The sequence below is a fragment of the Protopterus annectens genome, chromosome 10.part0 (assembly GCF_019279795.1).
Source record: "Protopterus annectens isolate FY-2018-M chromosome 10.part0, PAN1.0, whole genome shotgun sequence".
NCBI lineage: Eukaryota > Metazoa > Chordata > Ceratodontiformes > Protopteridae > Protopterus > Protopterus annectens.
This window is the reverse complement of record NC_056744.1, coordinates 854,312,590-854,335,309: the sequence shown is the minus strand read 5'-3', so window position 1 is coordinate 854,335,309 and position 22,720 is coordinate 854,312,590. Positions and strand designations below refer to the sequence as shown.

General features: G+C 44.4%; 1 protein-coding gene across 1 annotated transcript in view; it reads right to left on the bottom strand.

Moving 5' to 3' along the window:
- The window catches only part of HFM1 (helicase for meiosis 1), a 3,254,758-nt gene that overhangs the window by 1,333,663 nt on the left and 1,898,375 nt on the right, over nt 1-22,720 (bottom strand). Inside the window, exon 14 of the mRNA XM_044086815.1 lies at nt 11,503-11,640. Coding sequence (XP_043942750.1) covers nt 11,503-11,640 — 138 coding nt within the window. The remainder of the gene's footprint in view (nt 1-11,502; nt 11,641-22,720) is intronic.

Sequence of the window (22,720 nt, the reverse complement as noted above, 5' to 3'; positions counted from 1 at the left end):
CCTGGAGTGTCTGTCTATTTTTATGTGATAGTACGCATCCTTTAAGTCCACAGAGCACATCCAATCATCCTTCTGCAGCAGCGGTACAATGGACTGAACCATCACCATTCAAAACTTCACTTTCTTTATGAGCAAATTCAGCTTACTTAGATCCAGAATGGATTGCAAGTCCTTGGTTTTCTTTGGCACTAAAAAGAAGTGAGAGTAAGTTCCAAATCCTCTTTGGTCGGTTGGGACTTCTTGGATGACTCTTTTTTGTAGTAGATTTAGAATTTTTGCTAGTGTGAACTCCCTCTGACTGGGTGGAATGTCAGGCGGGTCTCTGACCTTTCCAGAGAAGAAAAGAGAAAGGGAATTGTATAGCCTCTGGATATAATCTTTAACACCCAGTTGTTTTGTGTTATATCAGTCCAGGCAGTAGTGTGCAGAGAGAACCAACCCCCAACTGCATCCAGAGATGAGCAGTCAGGCACCTCTTCAGGAGCGCTGGAAAGGCCTATCAGAAAAGGGTTCCCTGAATGCCTGATTCTGCAGACCCCCCACCCACCTCTGGGGTGGCTTCTCCCAATGTAGCTTCTTCCTCTGCCCCTAGAAGAAGAATCCCTATGTTGATCTTGGGAAGACTCCCTGGATTTAAGGAATCAGGTTTTCCTTCCACTGAGCTGATTTCTAAGAAAGGTGCGCTTTGGAGTGGAGAACTTGACCTTGCGGGCAGACAAGGTCTTCACTTCTTGTTCTCTGTGGGTTAGGGTCTCTTTGACAGATGGATCAAAGAGACATTAACAAAGGACGTCTTAAAGGGCTCCACAAAATCAGAAAGCCTCATCCAGGCATGTCTCTGAATAGCAATGCCTGAGCCAGCTGCCCAAGTGGTGCCTTCCATACAATGGAAAATCAGCCTCATGGAAGAGTTGGACAAGAACAAATGAGTAGCCAGTCGGGGTGGTGGGGGGACTTTCTTGAAGTTCTCTGATGACATGGTCTCTGCCAGAGAGTCTGATAGCTCTTTCACCAGCTCCCCTCTGCAAGCGAGTAAAATGTGCCAGGGAGTTCAACACCCTCAGCGAGAAAACGGCAGAGGTGTAAATGCAGTTACGAAACCTGTCCATTGCTCTGGACTCCTTGTTCAGCAGATGGACAATGGAGCTCTCTTCCCCTAGCTCCTTATTGGTAGCTGCTGCCACAACCATGGTATCCACTGGAATACCCTTATTCCAATAAGGTCTATCGTTTGGGGTGAGTGAAAAATTTGTCTGGGCTCAAGTCCGGCTCCTTCTAGGCCCAGCTGGACACCAAATCCATTAGCTTGTTGGCAGGGGGAACCACCCAGGATGTAAATGGGCCTGTTCCGAAGGCCTCCAAAAATACAGACTCCTCAGAGGAGGGAGGTTGGGCTGATCAATCACCTCTCTGCTGCAGGATCTCTAAAATATCTCCAAAAGAAGATGTCCTCCAATGGTGATCTATGGGATCCTTCCCCTTCATCAAAGCCCATATCCTCTGTGACTGACTCTGAGGGGGGAGTAAATGTGCCTCCTATTGCACATCCTCTTATGAAGAATCTCCTCTGTGGGGTGCTCAAGGGACATCTCGGAAGAGAAGGAGGATCCCTCTGGGGAAAGTGTTTGGACGCCAATCTGGACGGGCTGACTCAGGACAGGACTGACAAACTCAAGTCTCTGATCCAAGGGAAGTCAGCAGGAAGGGTCATGGGTAGAAAAAGTCCTTTCTACCACTAAAATGCCGAAGGACCCAGGGTATCCCTTCCCACCGCCACTTGAGCCAAGGCTACAGAAGAAGAGAGGGCCGGAACCCCCAAGCCCTGGGTCCAAAGTGGAATCAGACCCAAATTGTCAGGCACCGAAGCACTGTGTGGAAGAAATGTTTCTGACAAAGTAGGAGGGGAACCCCTTCCCCTAGATCTGACGGGGATATCCCAGATCCGAGACCCACTACAATCCAAAGATAATGGAGCTGAGCAGGTCAAGACCATGGTCAGAGTTGAGGAAGGCAGGCTCTGTACATTTGACGCAGGTCCCTTGGTTAGCTACAACCCCGAGACTCCAAAGCCAAGGGATGGATCAGAGAAGGAGACTGGACTTGGAGGGAGAGACTTGCAGAACCCACAGGGGATGGTGCCGAGAAGACTCCCAGCTGGATCTCAGTCTTGAGAATCTTCCTGATCATCCTGTCCACGTCGGCCTCTGAAAGACTCCTGGAAGACCTGAAGGAAGTTACGGAGGGGGTTTGGAGTGCCTGTAGGGATTCTGCTGTAGTCCATGGAGAGGAGCTGACTTGAACCCCAACACTTGTGTAGGGCCCCCTCACTCCCAGATCCATAGGTTTAGGATCCTAGGTGGAGGGGGCAGCAGCTTCAGGTGAGATTGAGATCAAGAATGACCCTGGTGTATCCGAAGAGGACTTCGGCAGCACCGGAGCCAAAGTGGGTCTGTGATCTGTAGTGGTCAGTTCAAAGGGTCTCCAGACCTTAGCTGGTGGCTCTGAAGATGCCTTCGAAGATTTATGAGGATGCTTCTTGGAGTTGGAGGATGCAGAATGACTCTTGGAAGGAATTTGAGCCCCGGGAGAGGAAATGGGCAAAGACCCTTCAGAATAAGTTTGTTTCTGCAGTTGGGTATCACTCTTGGGTTAAAACTCTCATAAGTAGAGCAGGCCGACAACAGATGTTCTGCACCCAGGCAATATACACATAAAGAATGTGCATCGGAATGCGGGAACTTACGGCCACATTCTGAGCACCGTTTGAACCCAGAGGATTTGTCAGTCATACAGAGAATTACCACACTCACATGAGAGATTCTAATAAAGATAGGAAGGAAAACGGAGAACCCAGGCAAAACAGTACACATCTAAAAGTAAAGAGGTTTTTTTTTTTTATATATTAATAGAAGGGACATAAGATAAAGGAGAAAAACAAGAAGGGGAGCCTAACAGTCAATGGCTACCATAAGCGCAGGAAAATAATTGTTAAAACAACTGCCTAAGGGGCAGAGAGAGAAAAAAAAAACCCACGCACACTCAGAAAGGGTAGGGGAGGAAGTAAAGATAAGAATATAATGGAAAAAGAACTTATCTGGATACAGGATACCCAAAAGAAAAACCACTGACTGCTCGAGACTAAATGAGACCACATCTGATTCCGCTGGCAGCAAACGAGATCTGAGAAGATTGATTGGAGTGCAGGGCATTGTGGGTAGTGGGAGGAGCTTGAGACTTGGATCCTAGTCTGAAGAAATGGTTCTGAGTCAGATCCATAGATGGATCCATAACCCATACATGAGAAGGAAAGAAAGAGACAACATCAGCTCTGTAGGATTGATCACTGCAAGCAATCTTAAACTTTTAAGACTAGGTGTCTTAGACTTTTCCTAAGGCTCAATCTCCTCCAAACTCCCATAATTCCCCTCACTTCTGTATCTTCTCTAGATTCAGTTTATTGACTGAGTACTTAATTAAAGCAACAGGACATTAATATGCATATATAACTAACTCAAAGCACTACACATTCTACCTCTTTTAAAAGGTATTGTTGATTAGGCCCATACAGAGTTGGTAAGTGTCAGCTGGAGGGGAATGAGGAAGGGTATGATGAAGTGGAAGGACATGTATCACAAAGATATAGCGTTATGGTGAGAATGAAAAGTTATGTACCTACCATAACGTTCCATGTTAGTTGTCTTCTCTCGCCTTCTTTCTTGCTGGATGGGTTCGGAGCCGATCCTCAGCTCCAACTCGGCCACTTACTAAAGCTCGAGAGCTTATTTTACCGGCTCGAGGCAACCCTATATCCCATGATGCTAGGCGATAACTTCCCAGATCTCATTTGGAAGCTGAAAAACCTAGCATAGGCCAATAAAACAAAATCCTCCAACTGGAAGGAGGAGGAAGAGGGATAAAACCCCCCAAAGATCGTTATCTACACTATATATATCCTAGGACACCTAGATGGTGAACAAGGGAATAAAAGGACCCTTCAAGGAAAGGAAGATCTTCTCGGTCTGTCCAGGCTAGGGGGATGGTGGGTGGGATGCAAGAAAGAAGGCGAGAGAAGACAACTAACAAGGAACGTTATGGTAGGTACATAACTTCTCAATGTTAAGTTGTCAATCTCACCTTCATTCTTGCTGGATGGGACTGCATCCCTAGCACCTTTATCCGGGGTGGCTCATTGGAACAGACTCTTAAGAATGGTGGAACCAAATGTTGCTCTGTCCCTGGAGGCCATGTCCAATTTGTAATGCGAAACAAAGGTATGAGGAGAGGCCCATGTGGCTGCCGCACAGATAGTGTCTATTGGTAGTCTTGCTCGAAAAGCTGTAGATGTAGCTAGTGCTCTAGTTGAATGGGCTTTTGGCTTAGAAGTTAATTCCCTGCCTCTGAGTTGATAAATAGATGTAATCACAGAAGACAGCCACCTAGATAGGGTTACCTTAGAAACAGGAAGGCCTTTCTTATTTTCTGTGTACGATAAAAACAGTTGATCAGACTTCCTTATTTGTTTGGTTCTATCCAAATAGTATCGGAGCTGGTGGTGAACATCTAGATAATGTAGCTTTTGCTCCGCTCTATTAGTATAGTTTGGGAAAAAAACTGGGAGATCAATTGATTGATTTAAATTTGTCTGCAAAGCCACCTTGGGTAAGAAGGATGGATTAGTCCTTAGAGGAACTCTGTCTTTATGGAAGATTAAGTAGGGAGGACAAATGCAGAGGACGTGAAGCTCAGATACTCTCCTAGCAGAAGTAATGGCGACTAGGAATAGTGTCTTCCAGGAAAGAAATTTCAATGAACAGGAGACCGCAGGTTCAAAGGGGGGGAGAATCAAGGATGTTAAGACTAAATTAAGATCCCACTGAGGTGGAGGGTCTTTGATCGGAGGCTTAAGTAAATATACACCTTTAAGGAAAGCTTTGCAAAGCTTATTGGACATGATGTTGTGGTCCGATAAGCCTGTATGAAAATTCGATATGGCTGCCAACTGAACCTTTACTGTAGAGGCAGAAGACCCTGAATGAAAAATTTTGGCTAGGAAGTCTAAGACCGAATGAATTGGGGCAGTAAAGGGATCTATATTCCTTGCCTTTGCCCAGAAGGAGAAATGTTTCCATTTACTAGCGTAAATCCTTTTGGTGGAAGATTTAAGGGAAGCTACTATGATATCCCGGACGGGATTAGAAATCATAGGAAGCCTGGCTAAGGACGGAAGTGGAGCAACCGAGCAGTGAGGTTGAGAGAATGTAGGGATTGGTGCAGCTGCCCCGACTGATGGGTCAACAGATCTGGAGCTGGGTCCAGATGACAAGGCTGTACCAAAAAATAATGATGTAGGAACGGAAACCATATCTGTCGAGGCCAATAAGGGGCAATGAGAATCAACTTGGCTCTCAAGGCGGTTGCTTTCTGAATTACTTGTGGGATTAGAGGAAAGGGTGGAAAGGCATAGAGAAGTCCCTGAGGCCAATCTTGGACTAGAGTGTCTCTGAGGGGATGGCCAGGAAAGGGGAAGAGGGTGAAGAAGTCGGGGCATTTGCTGTTTGGGGAGTAGCAAAAAGATCGCAGCAAGGAAGGCCCCACTTCTGAAAAATCTCTTCCGCTACCGATTGTTTGAAAAACCACTCGTGTGGCATGAGTATAGCTCTGCTCAACCTGTCCGCTATGATGTTGGACTTCCCGGGGATATGCGTTGCTGTCAGAAACCACTGAGAGGAGATCACCCATTGCCAAAGTCTGAGTGCCTCTTGACACAGGGGATAGGACTTGGTTCCGCCTTGCTTGTTGATATACCACACTACGGACATATTGTCCGTTTGGATTGCAATAGTTCCTAGGGGAAGAGAGTCGTGGAGGGCTTGCAACGTTAAAAGCACTGCTCTCATCTCTAGGACATTTATGAGCAGGTGGTGTTCGAAAGGTTGTCAAGTGCCATGGACCATCCTGCCCTGAAAATGCCCCCCCCCCCCCGATCAGGGAGGCGTCCGATGTCACCGTGGCGACCGGGGGAGAAGGAACAAAGGGTCTGCCTTGATGGACTTGAGGGGACAATATCCACCAGGACAGATGACTTTTGCAAGTTGGAGTTATTATGATCTTGTCGTGCATGGGGAGTTGCTGAAAAGACCATTGGGCGAAAAGCATCCACTGTAGAAGACGCATGTAAAAACGTGCAAGGGGAGGAAGTGTTATGGTGGCCGCCATAAGACCCAATACTTTCAGGACGTACCTGGCCTGAATTTTGTCGCTCTGAAGAAGAACATGGACATGGTTTTGAATATCTAAGACCCTTTGATCTGTTAACTTTGCTGAAAGTTGTACGGTGTTCAAGTTGGCGCCTATAAAGGTAATAGACTGACAAGACAAAAAGGCAGACTTTTTGAAATTTATAGAGATTCCTAGCCCTCTGCAAATGTGAATGGTGTAAGCTCTGGCTTGGAGAAGTTGATGCCTGGTGGTGGCAGTGAGGAGCCAGTCGTCTAGATATGGAAACACCTGGAATCCTTGCCGTCTCAGGTAACCGCTGCCATACATTTGATGAACACTCTGGGGGCTGTAGTGAGACCAAAGGGCAGGGCTCTGAACTCGTAGTGACTGGCCCCCAGCCAAAAGCGGAGAAACCTTCTGGAGCACCTGTGAATTTTGATGTGATAGTACGCATCCTGAAGGTCCACGGAGCACATCCAATTGTCCTTGCCCAGAAAGGGCAGAATGGACTGTAGCGTGCCCATCTGGAATCTTGTTCTCTTTACAAACTTGTTTAGTTTGCTGAGATCTAATATTGGTCTCCAGTCCCCTGTCTTTTTCGGTACCAAAAAGAACCTTGAGTAGATTCCGGATCCTAGTTGGTCTGCTGGGACTGGCTGGATGGCTCTTTTTGCTAGCAGTTTTGATATTTCTAATACTGCTAGTTCCCTTAGACCGGGTGGAACGTCTGGAAGGGTTCCCTTTTGCTGAATAGGGGTTTGGATAAAGGGAATTTTGTAACCCTCGGATATGATTGACTGTACCCATTTGTCTTGAGTAAGGGAAAGCCAGGCTATTGGGTACAGCGACAATCTTCCCCCGACTGCCTCCAAAGGTGGACAATCGGGCAACATCTCAGGAATGCTGGAAGGGTTTGTCAGAGAGAGGCTCTCTACTACCCTGGTTCTGCGGACCCCCTCTGCCCCTAGGGTGGCGTCTGTTGTTGTTACCCCCTCTGCCTCTTGCGTCAGGCGTGACTCCTTGAGATTTGCGGAACCACATTTTCCCACCCTTCTGAACCTTAGGGTATGGTCTTGAAGGGGTGGAGAAATGGACTCCTACGGCAGAAAGAGTCTTGCCATCTTGTAGGCATCTGGTCAAGGTGTCTTTCACTTGAGGTCCGAACAAAGCTGAACCATCAAAAGGGGAATTTGTGAAGGACACCTTGAAAGGGTCCACGAAATTACACAGCCGCATCCAGACATGACGCCTTAAGGCCACTCCTGTGCCCGCGGCCCTACTCGCTCCATCGTCTGCATATGAAATTAGACGTATGGAGGAGTTAACAATCGAGTTCATGGTTCCAAGCTGTGAGTTTATTTTATCCTGGGACCCAGCAGCTGATGGATCCTGTAAGACTTCTCCCAACTCTTTGAGAATATCTCTCTGAAGGCGGGTGAAGTGACACAAGTAATTCAGTGACCGCATGGCAAAGGTCGCTGAAGAAAACATCCACTTACCGTACCTATCCATGGTCCTAGAATCCTTATTAGGAGGATGGATAGGTACTGAAGGATCAACTAGTTCCTTCTTGGTGGCTGCAGCCACCACCATGGCATCCGCCGGTACACCTTTTGTTAGGAATTGCTTGTCAACTGGTGCTGTGATGAATTTAGATGGCCTCCGAGGGGTGGGTTCCACCAAATCCGGGGCCGACCACGCCTTCCGAGCCACTACTTCCATAAGGGGGTCGAAAGGCGGAGACACCCAGGAGGTGGAGGGTTGAGAACCAAACGCCTCCAGGTACACCGACTCGTCCTCGGAAGGATTAAGGGAAGACCAGTTCCCCCTCTGCTTTAGGATTTCTAGGATGTCTGAGAAAGAGACATCCTCAGAGGGGGACTTTGGGGATCCCTCCGACTCATCCAAGTCGGTGTCAGATGTAATGGACTCAGGGGAGTCCACATGCTTCCTCTTACATGTCCTCTTATGTGGAGGCTCCACTGACAGTTCAGGAGAAGCCTTGGAAGAGGAAGAAATTCCCAGTGGGGAAACCTGAGGCGTTGGATCTCTGGGTCCGGGAGCAAGAGAGTGGGAAGAGAAATCAGCAGGCACTGTAGTGGAAGGAGCTGATGGAGCTGACCGTTGACTATGCCCTGGGGCTAGTACGCTCCTCATCACCTCGAAGGCTCCCCTATCAGAAAGGCCAGGGGGCCCCCGCTCCGAAGAGGTAGGAACCCCAGGCCACACAGACAGGGAAGGCTCCGAGGCCAATGTCGGGGCCGAGCTCACCAGCGCCGACGCTCCGAGAGGGAGAACGGGGTCGGACAATGGTCTGATGCCACTCGCTCCCTCGGAGCTGACGAGAGAGATCAGGTGCCCGGATCTGTCCAATGAAGGCATCAAGGAGGAGATCGGAGTGGAAGACGAAGGAGCTGAAGGGGGAGGTATCGGCTCCGACGCCACAACAGTCACGGCTCCAAGGAGCTCCGGCTCCAAACTCTGAGGGAGAGTCGAAGGAGGAAAATTAGGTGGAGTCGTAATAGCTACCGTCTGATGAGACAGGCTAGAGATCATTTGGGCCAATGCCTGAGACTTTAACAGCCTACTTACCACTCTCTCAAGGTCATGATCTGAAAGTCTGGACGACCGAGAAGATTGGCTCCGATGGCTCCGCTCTAAGAGCAGGGGAGATCTCGGAGCTGAATGGATGGACTCCAATGAAGGGGATCTTGACCTCTTCTTGGATGGAACCAAAGGAGCCGAGGACACGTCAGCTCCAGCCGGAGCCGACAGTGAATGCATGGACTCAGAGTTATCGGCACCTTGTGGTGCCGAGACCGGAACTTGTGACTCAAAGGGATCGGCTCCAGCCGGAGCCGATCTAGACACAGACAAGGAGCCAGCAGCCGAAGGCTTAGTACTTGGAGCAGACGGTTTTGCTGGTTTCGAGGGTCTCCCTGATGCAGACTTAGTCTGGGAGCCCTCGGGCTTTAACAAGCCCCTCAGTATAAGTTTGTTCCTGCGCTCCTGCAGGACTCTTGGACTGAATGCATGACATACAGAACAAGAGTCCTGCAGGTGCAGGGGTCCCAGGCAGTAAACACAAGAAGTGTGACCGTCTATCAGAGACATTTTCTGACAGCACGAGTCACACTTCTTAAAGCTTGAGACCTTAGATTCTTTTGGTTCCTTCAACATAACAGTGTCGAGGGGTCACAAAGGTAAGAGATAAATACACACACACACACACTCTCAAAAAACTATAAAATAACAATAAAAATGTTAATAAGGATACTGACACACCCAAACACTCCACAGGATCCCTAAGAAAATTTAGGAAAGGGGCAGGCTTAAGGCCTAACCTAAGAGTGGAGGGGGAGGGATATAAGGGATAAAAAGGGAAGGTATAAAACAGTAATAGAGTTAAAGGTAGTTGCTAACTATTGAAAAAAACAACTGGGTGAAAAAATTAACTCAAAAGGGTGACCGAACACTATATATATAAAGACTTACCAGGAGCCGGTAAAAATATGCACCTCGCAAGCGAAAGCGGCAAATGAGATCTGGAGAGTTATTGCCTAGCATCATGGGATATAGGGTTGCCTCGAGCCGGTAAAATAAGCTCTCGTGCTTTAGTAAGTGGCCGAGTCGGAGCCGAGGATCGGCTCCGAACCCATCCAGCAAGAATGAAGGCGAGATTGATAACTTAACATTATAGTTTCAGTATGCTACTTGACCCATCCACTTCAAAATGAAGGGCATAGCCCCCAGCTACATATCTTGGGTGGCATCAAGATAGAATACTGTAGGGTACAGTGTCACTAAAGGAAGATCTGTTCAATGAAATCACATCCAGCTTACAGTGTCTTGCAAAATTATGCAGTGAAGCCCATGTCACAGCAGCAGAAATATAATCTACTGATACTTTTCTGTAGAAGGCCAGGGACATAGCCATGGACCTGGTTGAATGAGCAGTGAGCAATACAAAGTGATAGCCACCTGGACAAAGTAACTTTGGAACTTTTTTTGGTGAAATCTCTAGGAGACAAAGGAATGGTAGAGTTGATCATTCTTTCTTTATCCCTATGTAAATAGAATCTGAGATGCCTGTGAATATCTAGGCTATGCGTTTTACATTCACCTGTCAGGCCAAGACTGAAAATGACCCTAAAGAGATTGTTGCTAATTTTGGAGATGAGCCATCAATGCCAATGAATTTGTGCCTACAGGTGCTATTGACAGACTTGTAAATCAGAATATAAATCTTTATATTGGTTGGTGGATAACTAAATGGTTGTCTGACAGATACCAGTGGTCCAATGCTGGGCTCAGATTTGGGCCCTCTCCTATATGGCATCAATGTCTCAGACGATCAGGCAAACACTCCTGGCCTATGATTATCTAAGTTTGTAATGACTATTATTTGATTTTCCACTGACTCACCATTGCTCCAACATGAAAAAAAATGTAGTGTAGTTAAAATTTTAGTAAGTGAAACATTTCCCATACTGTCATAAGAAATCTAAGCACTTTTGTTAGTAACTCTTTATAGTTTGATCGTCATTGTTCCACAGTAGTTTGCAAATCCTTTCATCTAATTTCATTTTTTGCAATTACAAAAAGATAAAGCTATATATAACTTAGATATCACTAATGCACATCTTGCTTCCTTAGAACAACATTTGTGTAGCCAACAAATTATGTCATTTGAGAACATGATTGAGCAGCAGGCATTCTTTTACCACATGGTAATTTGGCTATTATTTTTCCTGTTGGAAACATTTCAAGATGTTAGCCATTCTAGGCTATAAAGAATGATCACCTCTATAGAACAGAATAAGGAAAGCAGCTGACCAAAGACTTACAGTATTTCAGAAACATGGTTCCTTTAAACAGCAAGGTAAAACATTTGCCACTTTGATGATTAAATGATAATGATTTCTTAATGGTTAAACTAATGCTGAAAATAAGGCAAAACTCACTTACTTCAAAAATTCTGCAGTAATACCAACATATTTCCTTGAATTAAACTTAAAATCCAGTGCAATGCTACCTTTGTTGAAGACATATGCTGCAAATTGGAAAATCTATTTCCAAGCAAAGGCCTAGATACTCTACAGAGTATCTGTGACTGAAACAGAGCATAAGAGAAGCAAATAGGACTGAAGAAAATATCTACTACAGTTTTATACTTTCAATTTAGTCAAAAAATTCACATTTGTAGTTATGTATGCAATAGCTTTTGACACGGTTTATTTTCATATGCACTTGTACCGGGTTTCATTGTAATGCAAAACAAACTTACCATAATAATTTGGATTCTTCAGAGTTCTAATGTAAAGAAATGTTGAACGCATCCATTCCAAAGCAACACTTACATTTGTAATAGTATGTAGAGCAATTTCAGCATTCAAGTGTTCAACAAGATGCTTGTGCAGGCTAATAAAAAATAAAGTTGTCATATTAGACACTGCAATCAGGAATATTTTTAATATTATTACTAAGATGTAAATGTTGCAATGCCCGAAGATATGAGCAGTATTATGTGAAAATAATGCATACATCATCTCAAACAATCATGCTGTTTCTTCCACAGGTCCTTGCCTTTACAATCATACTCAACCACATTTTATAACACAAAACACATCCTGCTCATTGCTGTTTATACTCTAATTTATCCCTACTTATACTAACTTCCCAAGAAAAAAGACAAAAATATAATGCCAATATGCAAATAAATTGACACTAAAACAGTTCTAATAGGGGTAAGCCCCCCCGTACCCAACATGCTGAGAGATATAGAGCATAATTATTTTGAGGTCATGCAAATCAGCTTCGCAGGCACATTGAGACAAAGCCTTGACAGTGATGCAGGTGACTATAATTTGATTAACAACTTGGATGCAATGTCACAGGGAAGGGAGAGAAATGTGCTTACTCAACGTTTTGTAAGTGGAGGGAGTGAAAATGTGCTGAGAGCTTTTGTCCAGGCACTGGAATATTGGCAGTGATAGCACAGCTGTGTAGTCAGTGCATCATACATTTGGGCAAGGCAGATGAGGAACACCACTATGTCCTTGGACCTTTGTCTCTAAAAGAGGTTTGAATAACACCTGAGTTATGTTATGTTAGCATACTGCGGACAAGTTATGGTTGTCTAACGTCCTGCATAGCAGCTGAAAGATGCTGCAGGTGAATCAGCATCTCTGTCATTCACAATGGAGTTGTTTCCAAATCCACTTCCAACCCCACCGAGGCAGCCCCCTTCTGAGAGGGCTATAATGGGTCTATAAATTCATCAAGAGATTCAGCCGACTGATCAAGCCAAAACCTCCAGCACCCTCTCTGTCCCACCAGTGCTTCATGTCCCTGCCCAAGTAGCTGACACAAACACACACACACACACACACACACACACACACACACACACACACACACTTTGAAATTTGATTTATATACAAACACACAGACACTCCTGGGGAAGGCTGGCACAGGTTCACTATCTATGTCCCCTTCTGCCCAGACTATAAGGTAGTACCGACTGCCACCAACCACTACTATCAGCTACTAAGCTACTATAAAGAACCTTACCAAAGGGTGTTCAATTCTACTGTGTAATGTTACTGTTATCCAGTTAGTAAGTGTAAACAAGGCTAAGGCTATTTAGGAGTGGCTTGTACAGTATCACCAAATACATGCAAGTACGCTAAGAGTTTAATTATCTCTATACAAAACCAGCCACAGTTAAAATGTTTAAATATATAATAAAAGCACAAGACAATACTTATTAACTCAACACAGTGACAGCAGAGTTCACAATTCACAGGAAATACTTTAAAATAACATAGCAGGACAGTGTCACATAAAAACAGAAAACATCTACCTAATTTTGCTATATTCCTATCGATCTCCAAGAGGAACTAGGTTCTAAATAACTTACAGCGCATGGCAAAGTGTTGGTGAGATGATGTGTTCAGGCTCAGAAACAAATACAAAATGCACTTCCTTTCTCTATAAGATAGTTCTTAAATTGATAATACACATTACTGCTGAATCATCTCAGATTACATCATTCTTGTCACATCTGATTTAGTTTCCCAGGCTAGCAGGAACTTAAATGTTTAACATGTCTCTGTTAAAAATACTTATCTCTAAGAAGCTGACAATTCTCTTAGAAACTTGCCTGAAACTGAAAAGTTGTAAAACAATTACCTTGGAAACCTGTAATTATCTCTGTTTCCAGACAATAGAATGAAACTCCAGCTGTAGACATTCTGTCTCTTTAGCTGAGATAAACTAACTTTATATGCATCGGAAAACTCTTTACTTATCAGCTTATTTTCTAAGAGTTTTGCATATTCCAGCTCTTACTATGAAATCATACATTTGCATTGGCATATTGCTTATACACATGTCTGCTCTTTTCCAGCAGGGTGCACTGTAGTTACATTTTTGAAGCTCAGCACATAACAGTTTTCTTACATTTGTAAAACAAGCTTGTGGATTATATTAACATTTACAAATGACATAGGATTATTTAAAAAATTCTATCTAGTTGGGCTGGCAACCTTCACACAGCTCCAGGAAAACATCAGTTTGGGACAAGAATGTGATATAAAAGAACTTGAGCAAGAGGGAGTGTATAAATATTTGGGAACTGATGAAGGATCAGCAATAAAACATGAACAAAATTTAGTAAGGAATACTTCAGAAGACTAAAATTAATCCTGAAAACAGTGTTGACATCTAGGAACAAAATCCAAGCTATAAACCAATTTGCTCTTCCTGTCCTAACTTACAGTTTTGGAGTGATTGATTGGCTTCAAAATGTGTTGGATAGATTAGATATTAAAACAAGAAGGATGCTTCATGCTCACCAAATGATCTATAAAAATCAGTGCATACCAAGATTATATATTCCCCACTCTGAAGGAGGGCTGGGCCTCCTTGAAATAGATTACATGTATAGAGCTACAATCGTGGGACTCCATCTGCTGACCTCACAAGACCCAAATGTAGTGAAAGTTTTGAAACATGAGGAGAATAAATTTAATATGACTTCTCTGCTTAATCTAAGAGAAGCATGTCGGCATCAAGCAGAAATGGAAATCAAACCAGAAATAGATAAAAATCAGGCAGCAACTGAATGAGCCAAAAGACAAAAGAAAGAATATAAGGTGAAGGACCAGATGAAAGGGCAAGAAATATGGACAACACCTAATATAGTTACAAGTATAGAAAACTTCTGGAAGAACCTCATGTTGATCAGGAATGAATGCAGGAATGGTTAAGGAGAGGTGAATTCAAACCGAGAGATGAAAGGTTAAGATTGGCAGCCAAAGAGAGTGGGCTACGTACATGTTGGTTTATGAAGTGCATTAAACATGTGGGAGAAACAGAAAAATGTAGGTTTTGTAAAACAGAATTGGAAACAACTGCACATCTCATTGCTGGATGAAACATAGTAATGGCAGAAGGACTGCATACTGAAAGGCATAATAATGTAGTGAGACGGCTGCACTGGGGATTTTACAAACATTATGGTACTGAAGTGGCTGAAAAATACTGGAAATATGAGGAACAAAGCATCATAGAAAATGATGAAGTCTACATTACATGGGATCACCCATTACCAACAGTTCAAAAGATAGATGCTAGAAAACCAGATATAGTGGTCCAGGAAAAGAAGTCAAAAGTAGCATTGATCATTGAAATCGCCACATCCAGTGACTACAGTGTCCTGCATACAGAGAGACAAAAAGTCATAAAATATCAGGATTTGCAGACAGAAATAAGAGCAATGTGGAAGAAAAATACCCACATAGTTCCAATAGTAGTTGGAGCAATGGGTCGTATAAAAAAAGAGTCTACAATCCTATTTAAATACGCAACCGATACATGTAACTCCGTATGAATTGCAGAAGGAGTCATTACTGGGCACATTGCGGGTGCTGCGAAGAGCACTTTTGGCTGACATCAAAGAGTGAAACAATACTAATTTTATGAACTTTAATTGTACCTTGACTTAGGAATTGAGTCCGTTCCTGTCATGGTATTAGAAACCCAAAAGAATTGGAGAATTTAAAAACTGGGAGAGCTATAAAGATAAGACAAAACCAGAAAGCACTTAGTTGAAGCCCAGGCTGCACCACGCATCTTAGCATGGATAACTTTTCTTTTAGGTTAACTGAAGTCTATGAATGTGGCTGTCAATTTGGAACATATGTTCCACTGAGGAGGTTAAAACTTCAATATTTGAATATGTACATAGTTTTATGGGTTTTTATTAAGTTAGCTGGTTTTAGGGGTATTTGGGTGTGTTTTTTTTTATTTCAGGGCTTTCAATATAATAAAATGTTTTGTAAGATGTGACATAGGCTCAAATGGATATGGCATGAAACAACTGTATAAAAGATCAACCTGCCAAACAGTGTATCCATGTAACACAAAAGCTGGAAGTAGACATTTAGCAAAAAAAATTGTTAAACATAAAAGGTGGGAATAATAACTTTTTAATGCAATGATACTTCCTGTAATGTCTTTAAATGTCAATGGTCTTGCAGATAAATACAAAAAGGTATGAGTAGTGAAGCATATTAAAAATATAGAGTGCAAATGGCTATGTTACGGGAGACACACTTGGAAACAACTAAATGTGAATTTGATAAAGAAAGCTTTTCAGAATGGTTATTCAATGGAATACCAAGGACAAAGGAAAAGAGGAGTACTTACATTAATTTCAAGAGGAGCTCCAATAGTTACAGAAGAGGATAAAAAAAGATAATAATGGTAGAGTTGCAGTACTACGGTGCTACTAGCAATGCAGGAGGATTACACTGGCATGTATTTATATTCCACCTAAAACTACTATAATGGAACTTAAGAAAATTTGGGGAGAAATAATTAGCTTTCAGCAAGGAATATTATTTATAGGTGGGGACTGGAATTTGATTTGCAACAGTGAAGACATGTATGACAGCCCAGAAGAGAAAATATAACAAAGGGTAGATTTTTGAAGAAATTTATGAAAATATTTGTCATGGAAAATATAAATTCAGTACTAGGAGATCAGAGTGAATTTACATATTATTCCCCATGATACAAAAACTGGGCTAGGCTAGACAGAGTTTACATTTCACAGGAACATGTGCATTTAATTGAAGGTCTTAATATGCATCCAATAACTATGTCAGATCATGTGCCAGTAATAACTAAAATAAAAACACAGGATAATGAAATAAAAAGGAGACATTGGCACTTTCCCACATATCTGTTGAAAAGAGAGGAAGTTACAGAATGGGAAGTGGAAATTATTCAGGAGCTATTAGGATCATAGAATCAAAGGACGTTATTAGGTTAACGACCTCAGGGCCCTTACAAGCCTAGCTAAGTTGAAAAAGAAGTTATGTACTCACCATAACATTCGATGTTTGTAGTCCATCTCGCCCTTCATTCTTACACTTGGGTTTGGAGCCAAACCTCGGCTCCGACTTGGCAATTCTCTAGCTCAAAATCTTCTGGTTGGCTCATGGCAAGGAGGTATCCCATAATGCACCACGAACGTATCCCAGATCTTGTTTGCTGCAAGTAGTAAATATACAGAGACAAAGAACAAACCATGTAGAAAGGTCTCAACATAGATATATGGCAATAGTCACAATACCCCCAGGTCCTCAAGGAGGGGACAGGAGGGGGTTTGTAAGAATGAAGGGCAAGATGGACTACAAACATCGAACATTATGGTGAGGACATAGCTTCTTTATGTTCTGTAGTCCTATCTCGCCTTCATTCTTACACTTGAGACAGCGTCCCTAGCACCTTTATCTTGGGTAGCTCACTGGAAAATGCTCCTGAGTACTGTGGAACCAAAGGAAGACCTGTGCCTGGAAGCCACGTCCAATTTGTAGTGAGTTATGAATGAATGAGGTGAAGCCTATGTTGCTGCTGCACAAATGTTATCTACTGGAATTTTTGCTTGAAAGGCTACTGAAGTAGAAACAGATCTGGTAGAGTGAGCTTTCACCTTGAAGGGAAGAGCTTTGCCACTGGATGTATAAATAAATGAAAAGCAGCTTGAAATCCAGTGAGACAAGGTGATTTTGGAGACTGGTAGGCCTTTCCTTGCATCCAAAAAGGAAATAAACAATTGGTCTGACCTTCTGAAATACTTTGTTCTATCAAGATAAAATCGCAATTGTCTATGAATGTCAAGCTGGTGAAATTTGTACTCTGCCCTGTCAGAACAATTAGGGAAGAACACAGGTAATTCAATGGATTGATTAATATTGGCCTGAGAAGAGACCTTAGGAACAAATGAAGGGTTGGTCCGTAAAAAAACCCTATCTCTGTGAAACACCAAATAAGGGGGCTTAATAGAGAGGGCTTGCGATTCTGAGACCCTCCTTGCAGATGTAATGGCCACTAAAAATATGGTTTTCCATGATAGGAACTTGACGTCACAGGCTGCTGAAGTTTCAAAAGGACTCAAAGTAAGTTTTTGAAGTACAAATTTCATATCCCATGGTGCCACAGGATCCATGACTGGAGGTCGTAATAATGTGGCTCCTTTAAGAAAAGCTCTACACAATCTATGCACCATAAGGTTAGGATCATTAGCCAAATGAAAGGTAGAAATAGTTGCCAATTGAACTTTAATAGTGGCAGCTGCTGAGCCTTGATGGAACAACTGAGTACGAAACTCCAAAATGGCAGAGATGGGAGCTTTATAGGGATCGAGGTTTCTCTCACAGGCCCAAAAGGAAAACCTTTTCCACTTACTGGTGTAAGTCTCTGTAGTTGAAGGTTTGTGAGAAAAAAGTCAAAATATGTACAACATCAGGGGAAAAGTCATGAAGCCTGACTAGAGATGGAATTGGAGCAGCCAAGCTGTTAAATTGAGGGTGTGGAGAGAGGGATGGAACACCCCTGACATGTGTGTCAGTAAATCTGGCACTGGGTCCAGAGTCCAAGGTTCATCCATTAGATGAGGTCTGAGGAAGGGGAACCAAATCTGACGAGGCCAGTAAGGAGCAATGAGGATCATTTTGCTTCCCAAGGATCTTGCTTTCTAAATTACCTTCGATATCAGGGGAAATGGTGGGAATGCATAGAGAAGCCCCGCGGGCCAATCATGAATGAGTGTATCTCAGGGTGTCTCCCCCTTTGGGGGGATCAGGGTGAAGTAGCTGTTGCATTTGGCATTCAGAGGGGTGGCAAAAAGATCACAGCAAGGCTGACCCCATCTGCGAAAAATCTGTTCCGCAATGTGTGGATTCAGAGACCACTCGTGAGGCATCAGAATAGCCCTGCTGAGCCTGGCAGCTATCATGTTGGTTTTCCCCGGAATGTGCGTTGAGATCAGAAAACGTTGGGAAGACACTGCCTACTCCCATACTCGAAGGGCCACTCCGCAAAGGGGATAAGATCTGTTCCCTCCTTGTTTATGTACAATACCACCGACATATTGTCTGAGTGGATCATAATCGTCCCTAGAGGGAGAAAGCTGTGAAGTGCTTGCAACGCCAGAAGCACTGCTCTCATCTCCAAGACATTGATATGCAAATGAACCTCATGTTCCTGCCACATGCCTTGGACTGTTCTCCCTAGATAATGCCCTCCCCACCCTATCTGAGAGGCATCCGTGGTCATGGTGGCGACAGGGGGAGACTGAACAAAAGGTCTGCCTGTGGTCAGATGACTTGACTGGGTCCACCAGCAAAGATCCTGTTTGCACGATTCTGTTATCAGAATGGGGTGAGAAAGCGGTAGGTGCTGCAGTGACCATTGGACAAAAAGTAACACTGCAGAACCCTCATGTGCAATCTGGCTAATGGAACTAATGTTATTGTAGAGGCCATCGTCCCTAACAATTTGAGCACCGTCTTTGCTTTTGCCTTCCGCTGAGGAAGCAGACTCAAACTTTGTTGCCTGAGATTCTGAATTCTCTCTCTACGGGGAAGTAAGCCCTCATTATGAGAGTATTTATTTCAGTGCCAATAACATTGACATGCTGAGCGGGTGATAATGCAGATTTTTTGCCAGTTTATTGTAATCCCTAGCTGCAGGCAAGTGGATATGGTGGCGTCCCTGGCCTGTAATAGTAGATGCCTGGTGGTGGCAGTAAGGAGCCAGTCGTCCAGGTACGGAAACACTTGGAATCCAAGGCGTCTCAAGTGAGCCATGACCACTGCCATGCATTTGGTGAACACCCTGGGGGCTGTTGTGAGACCAAATTGCAGGGCGCAAAACTGATAATGACTAGCACCCAGCCAGAAGCATAAGTGACTCATTGATGCTCTGTCCATTTTGATGTGGTAGTACGCATCTTGGAGATCTATGGAGCACATCCAAATGTCTTTCCCTAACAACGGGAGTATCGACTGTAAAGTGACCATTCGGAACTTTGACTTCTGTACAGATATGTTCAATTTGCTGAGATCCAAGATTGGTCTCAAGTCCCCTATTCTTTTTGGCACCAAAAAGAATCTGGAGTAAGTCCCTAATCCTACTTGGTCTGCAGAGACAGGTTGGATGACTCTCTTTACGAGCAACTTTGGGATTTCTAGAGTTGCTGAATCCCAGGGATTGGGTGGAATCTGGGATTCGTCTGATCCGAGGTGGGGGAAAGAGAAGGGAATACGGTATCCTCTGGTAATTATCCTTAGTATCCACTTGTCTTGAGTGATATCGCGTCAGGCTTCTGGGTATAAGGATATACGTCCCCCGACTGGCTCCAGAGACGCGCAGTCAGGCCTCCTTTCAGGAGCGCTGGTAGGGATGACCATAAAAGGAATCATGGTCTCCCTGGTTCTGCGGGCCTCCCCTGCCTCTAGGACGGCGTCTACCGTTATTTCCTCCTCCTCTGCCTCTGGAGAAGGAATCACTCTGTGCGTCCTGGAAAAACCTCTGTGACTTCTTGAACCACATTTTACTGGCCTTCTGCCCTTTGGGATAGGGTCTAGAAGGAACAGAAAAACAGACTCCCACGGCAGACAAGGGTTTTCCCTTCCTGTTCGCAACTGGTGAGTGTGTACTTTACCTTGGGTCCAAACAACGAGGACCCATCAAAGGGGGCATTGGTAACTTTAGACTTAAACGCCTCTGCAAAGTTACACAAGAGCATCCAGGAGTGTCTTCTAAGAGAAACTCCTGAACCCGCTGCCCTACTCGCTCCATCCGCTGCATAAGATATCAGCCGCATGGAGGAGTTTATGATAGAATTTAAGGTAGACATCTGTGCGTTAAACTTATCAGACACCGCTTCAGATACGTTACCTTGTAGAGTCTCTCCCAGTTCTTTCAGGAGATCTCTCTGGAGCCTAGTGAAGTGAGACAGGTAGCCAGTGATCTGAGTGTTAAAGCTGCTGAAGAAAAGATATGCTTCCCGTACCTACCCATCATTCAAGACTCCTTGTTTGGTGGATGGACAGTGGAGGAAGTTTCAGCAAGTTCCTTTTTGGTGGCTGCTGCCACCACCATGGCATCTACTGGCATGCCTTTAGTAATAAAATCTTTGTCCTGAAGTGCTGACAACAATTTATTAGGTCTTCTAGGAACCTGTTCCAGTATTGGGAGATTCCCACACCTTTTGACTCACTAGATCCAGTAGCTCGTCAAAAGGTGGAGACACCCAAGAGGCGGAGGGTTGAAACCCAAAAGCCTTCAGGTACACTGACTCTTCAGCAGAAGGGGACATGGTGGGCCAGCCGCCTCTCTGTTTCAGGATCTCAAGGATATCTGCGAAGGAGATATCATCAGAGGACGACTTGGGGGACCCTTCTGACTCCTCGAGGTCAGAGTCTGATGTAATGGACTCATCGGGGGAGTCAACATGTTTCCTCTTATAAGTTTTCTTCTGAGGAGGCTCCTCAGAAGGATATTCTGGAGAGACCTCGGAAGACTGGGGACCACTCATGGAGGTTTCCTGAGGCAGCGAGTCTCTGCTGTGTTGAATGAGAGAGGGCGCTGAGACTGAAGTCGTCTCTTTACGGGGAAGAGTGTCGGTACCCCTGGCTGGAACAGAAGACTTGGACAGAACACTCCTCATCACCTCAAAAGCTGACCCTCCCGGCTCCGAGAATGCCCCCGCGCTCCGAAGGTGCCGAGGAGATAGGCTTCGAGGCAGATGTGGGGTCCAAACTCACCTGAGCCGAAGCACCGAGAGGAAGGCTCAGAACCAAAGTAGTTCAGGTCCAAGCGTCCCCCTCGGGCCCGACCGGAGAGCTTAGGACCCTAGACCCCACGGATGGCATTGAAGGGGTTGGAGCGGATATCGGAACTGAGAGACCAACTGAGGTAGCTGGAACCGACCTTTCCATAGCAGGATGCACCGACATCTCTGGCTCCAATGAGCCGGAGCGGCTTGGAGGAGGAACATCGACAGGGTGTACAGGCACATTAGGCTCCAGAGCTGACTGGGACAGAGCCAAAAGTAAATTTGCCAGCACAGAGGTCTTGAGGAGTCTGCACACCACTCTCTCAATGTCCTCATCAGAAAGGCTCCTAAAGCACCTGGAGGATAAAGTGGGGGCCTAGACTGCTGAAAGATAGGCGATCTGAGTGTTGGAGAGACCAGGCGGAGTTTAGCTGACCGGCTCTGAGACACGGACTCAGTTATCGGCTCCGAAACTCCTGGAACCGAAACTGATTGTTCCACATCAGAAACCTCTGTTGGCACCGAAATCAGTGGAGCCGAAGTGGATGTAGTTGATTTGGCAATCTTGTCTGGCGGCTCCGATGACACCGAATGAGTGGGAGACCGCCTTTTAGTGGATTTGGCTTTGTCCTTTTTGGAAGATGGTGATTTAGAACTGGAGGACGAAGAAGGCAACTCATCCTCAAAAGAATGCTTTAACAGGCCTTTCAAAATAAGTTTGTTCTTTCTCTCTTGAAGAACACAGTGACTAAAGGCATGACAAAATGAGCAAGACTCTTGAAGGTAAATAGCACCTAAGCAGCAGACACAAATATTATGCCCATCTGTCAAAGACATTTTCTGGGCACACTTAGTACATTTTTTAAAGCCAGAAAGCTTGTGGTCCTTAGCATCCTTAGACATATCTATACACTAATAAGCACCAATGCCAGAAAACCAAGTAAAGACCAAACAAGGACTACCTCTAAATAAATGGTTAGTCCTGTGGAAACAATAAAGGCAGACAGACAGAGGACTAGGTCCTCTAACTTAAATGGGCCTAGCCCTAAGAGAAGAAGGAAATAACGGACAGAGGACTAGGTCCTCTAACTTAAACGCGCCTAGCCCTGGAAGAAGACACGAGCAACAGAACCTAGGACCAGGTTTTCTAACTTAAATGGGCCTAGCCCTTGGTGAAAAGAGAAAGAAACAACAATTAAGCAATCCGAACAGCAAACAAGAGACAAGAGCGATGCAGGGATACATGCAAAAGGCCAATGGTAGGACGGCCAATCAGCAACAGCAAAAACAGAGCAAACAATGCCACAAAATGTCTAAAACAGACAGAGGTTATGAACGATCACTAAATCAGTGAATACAGATATT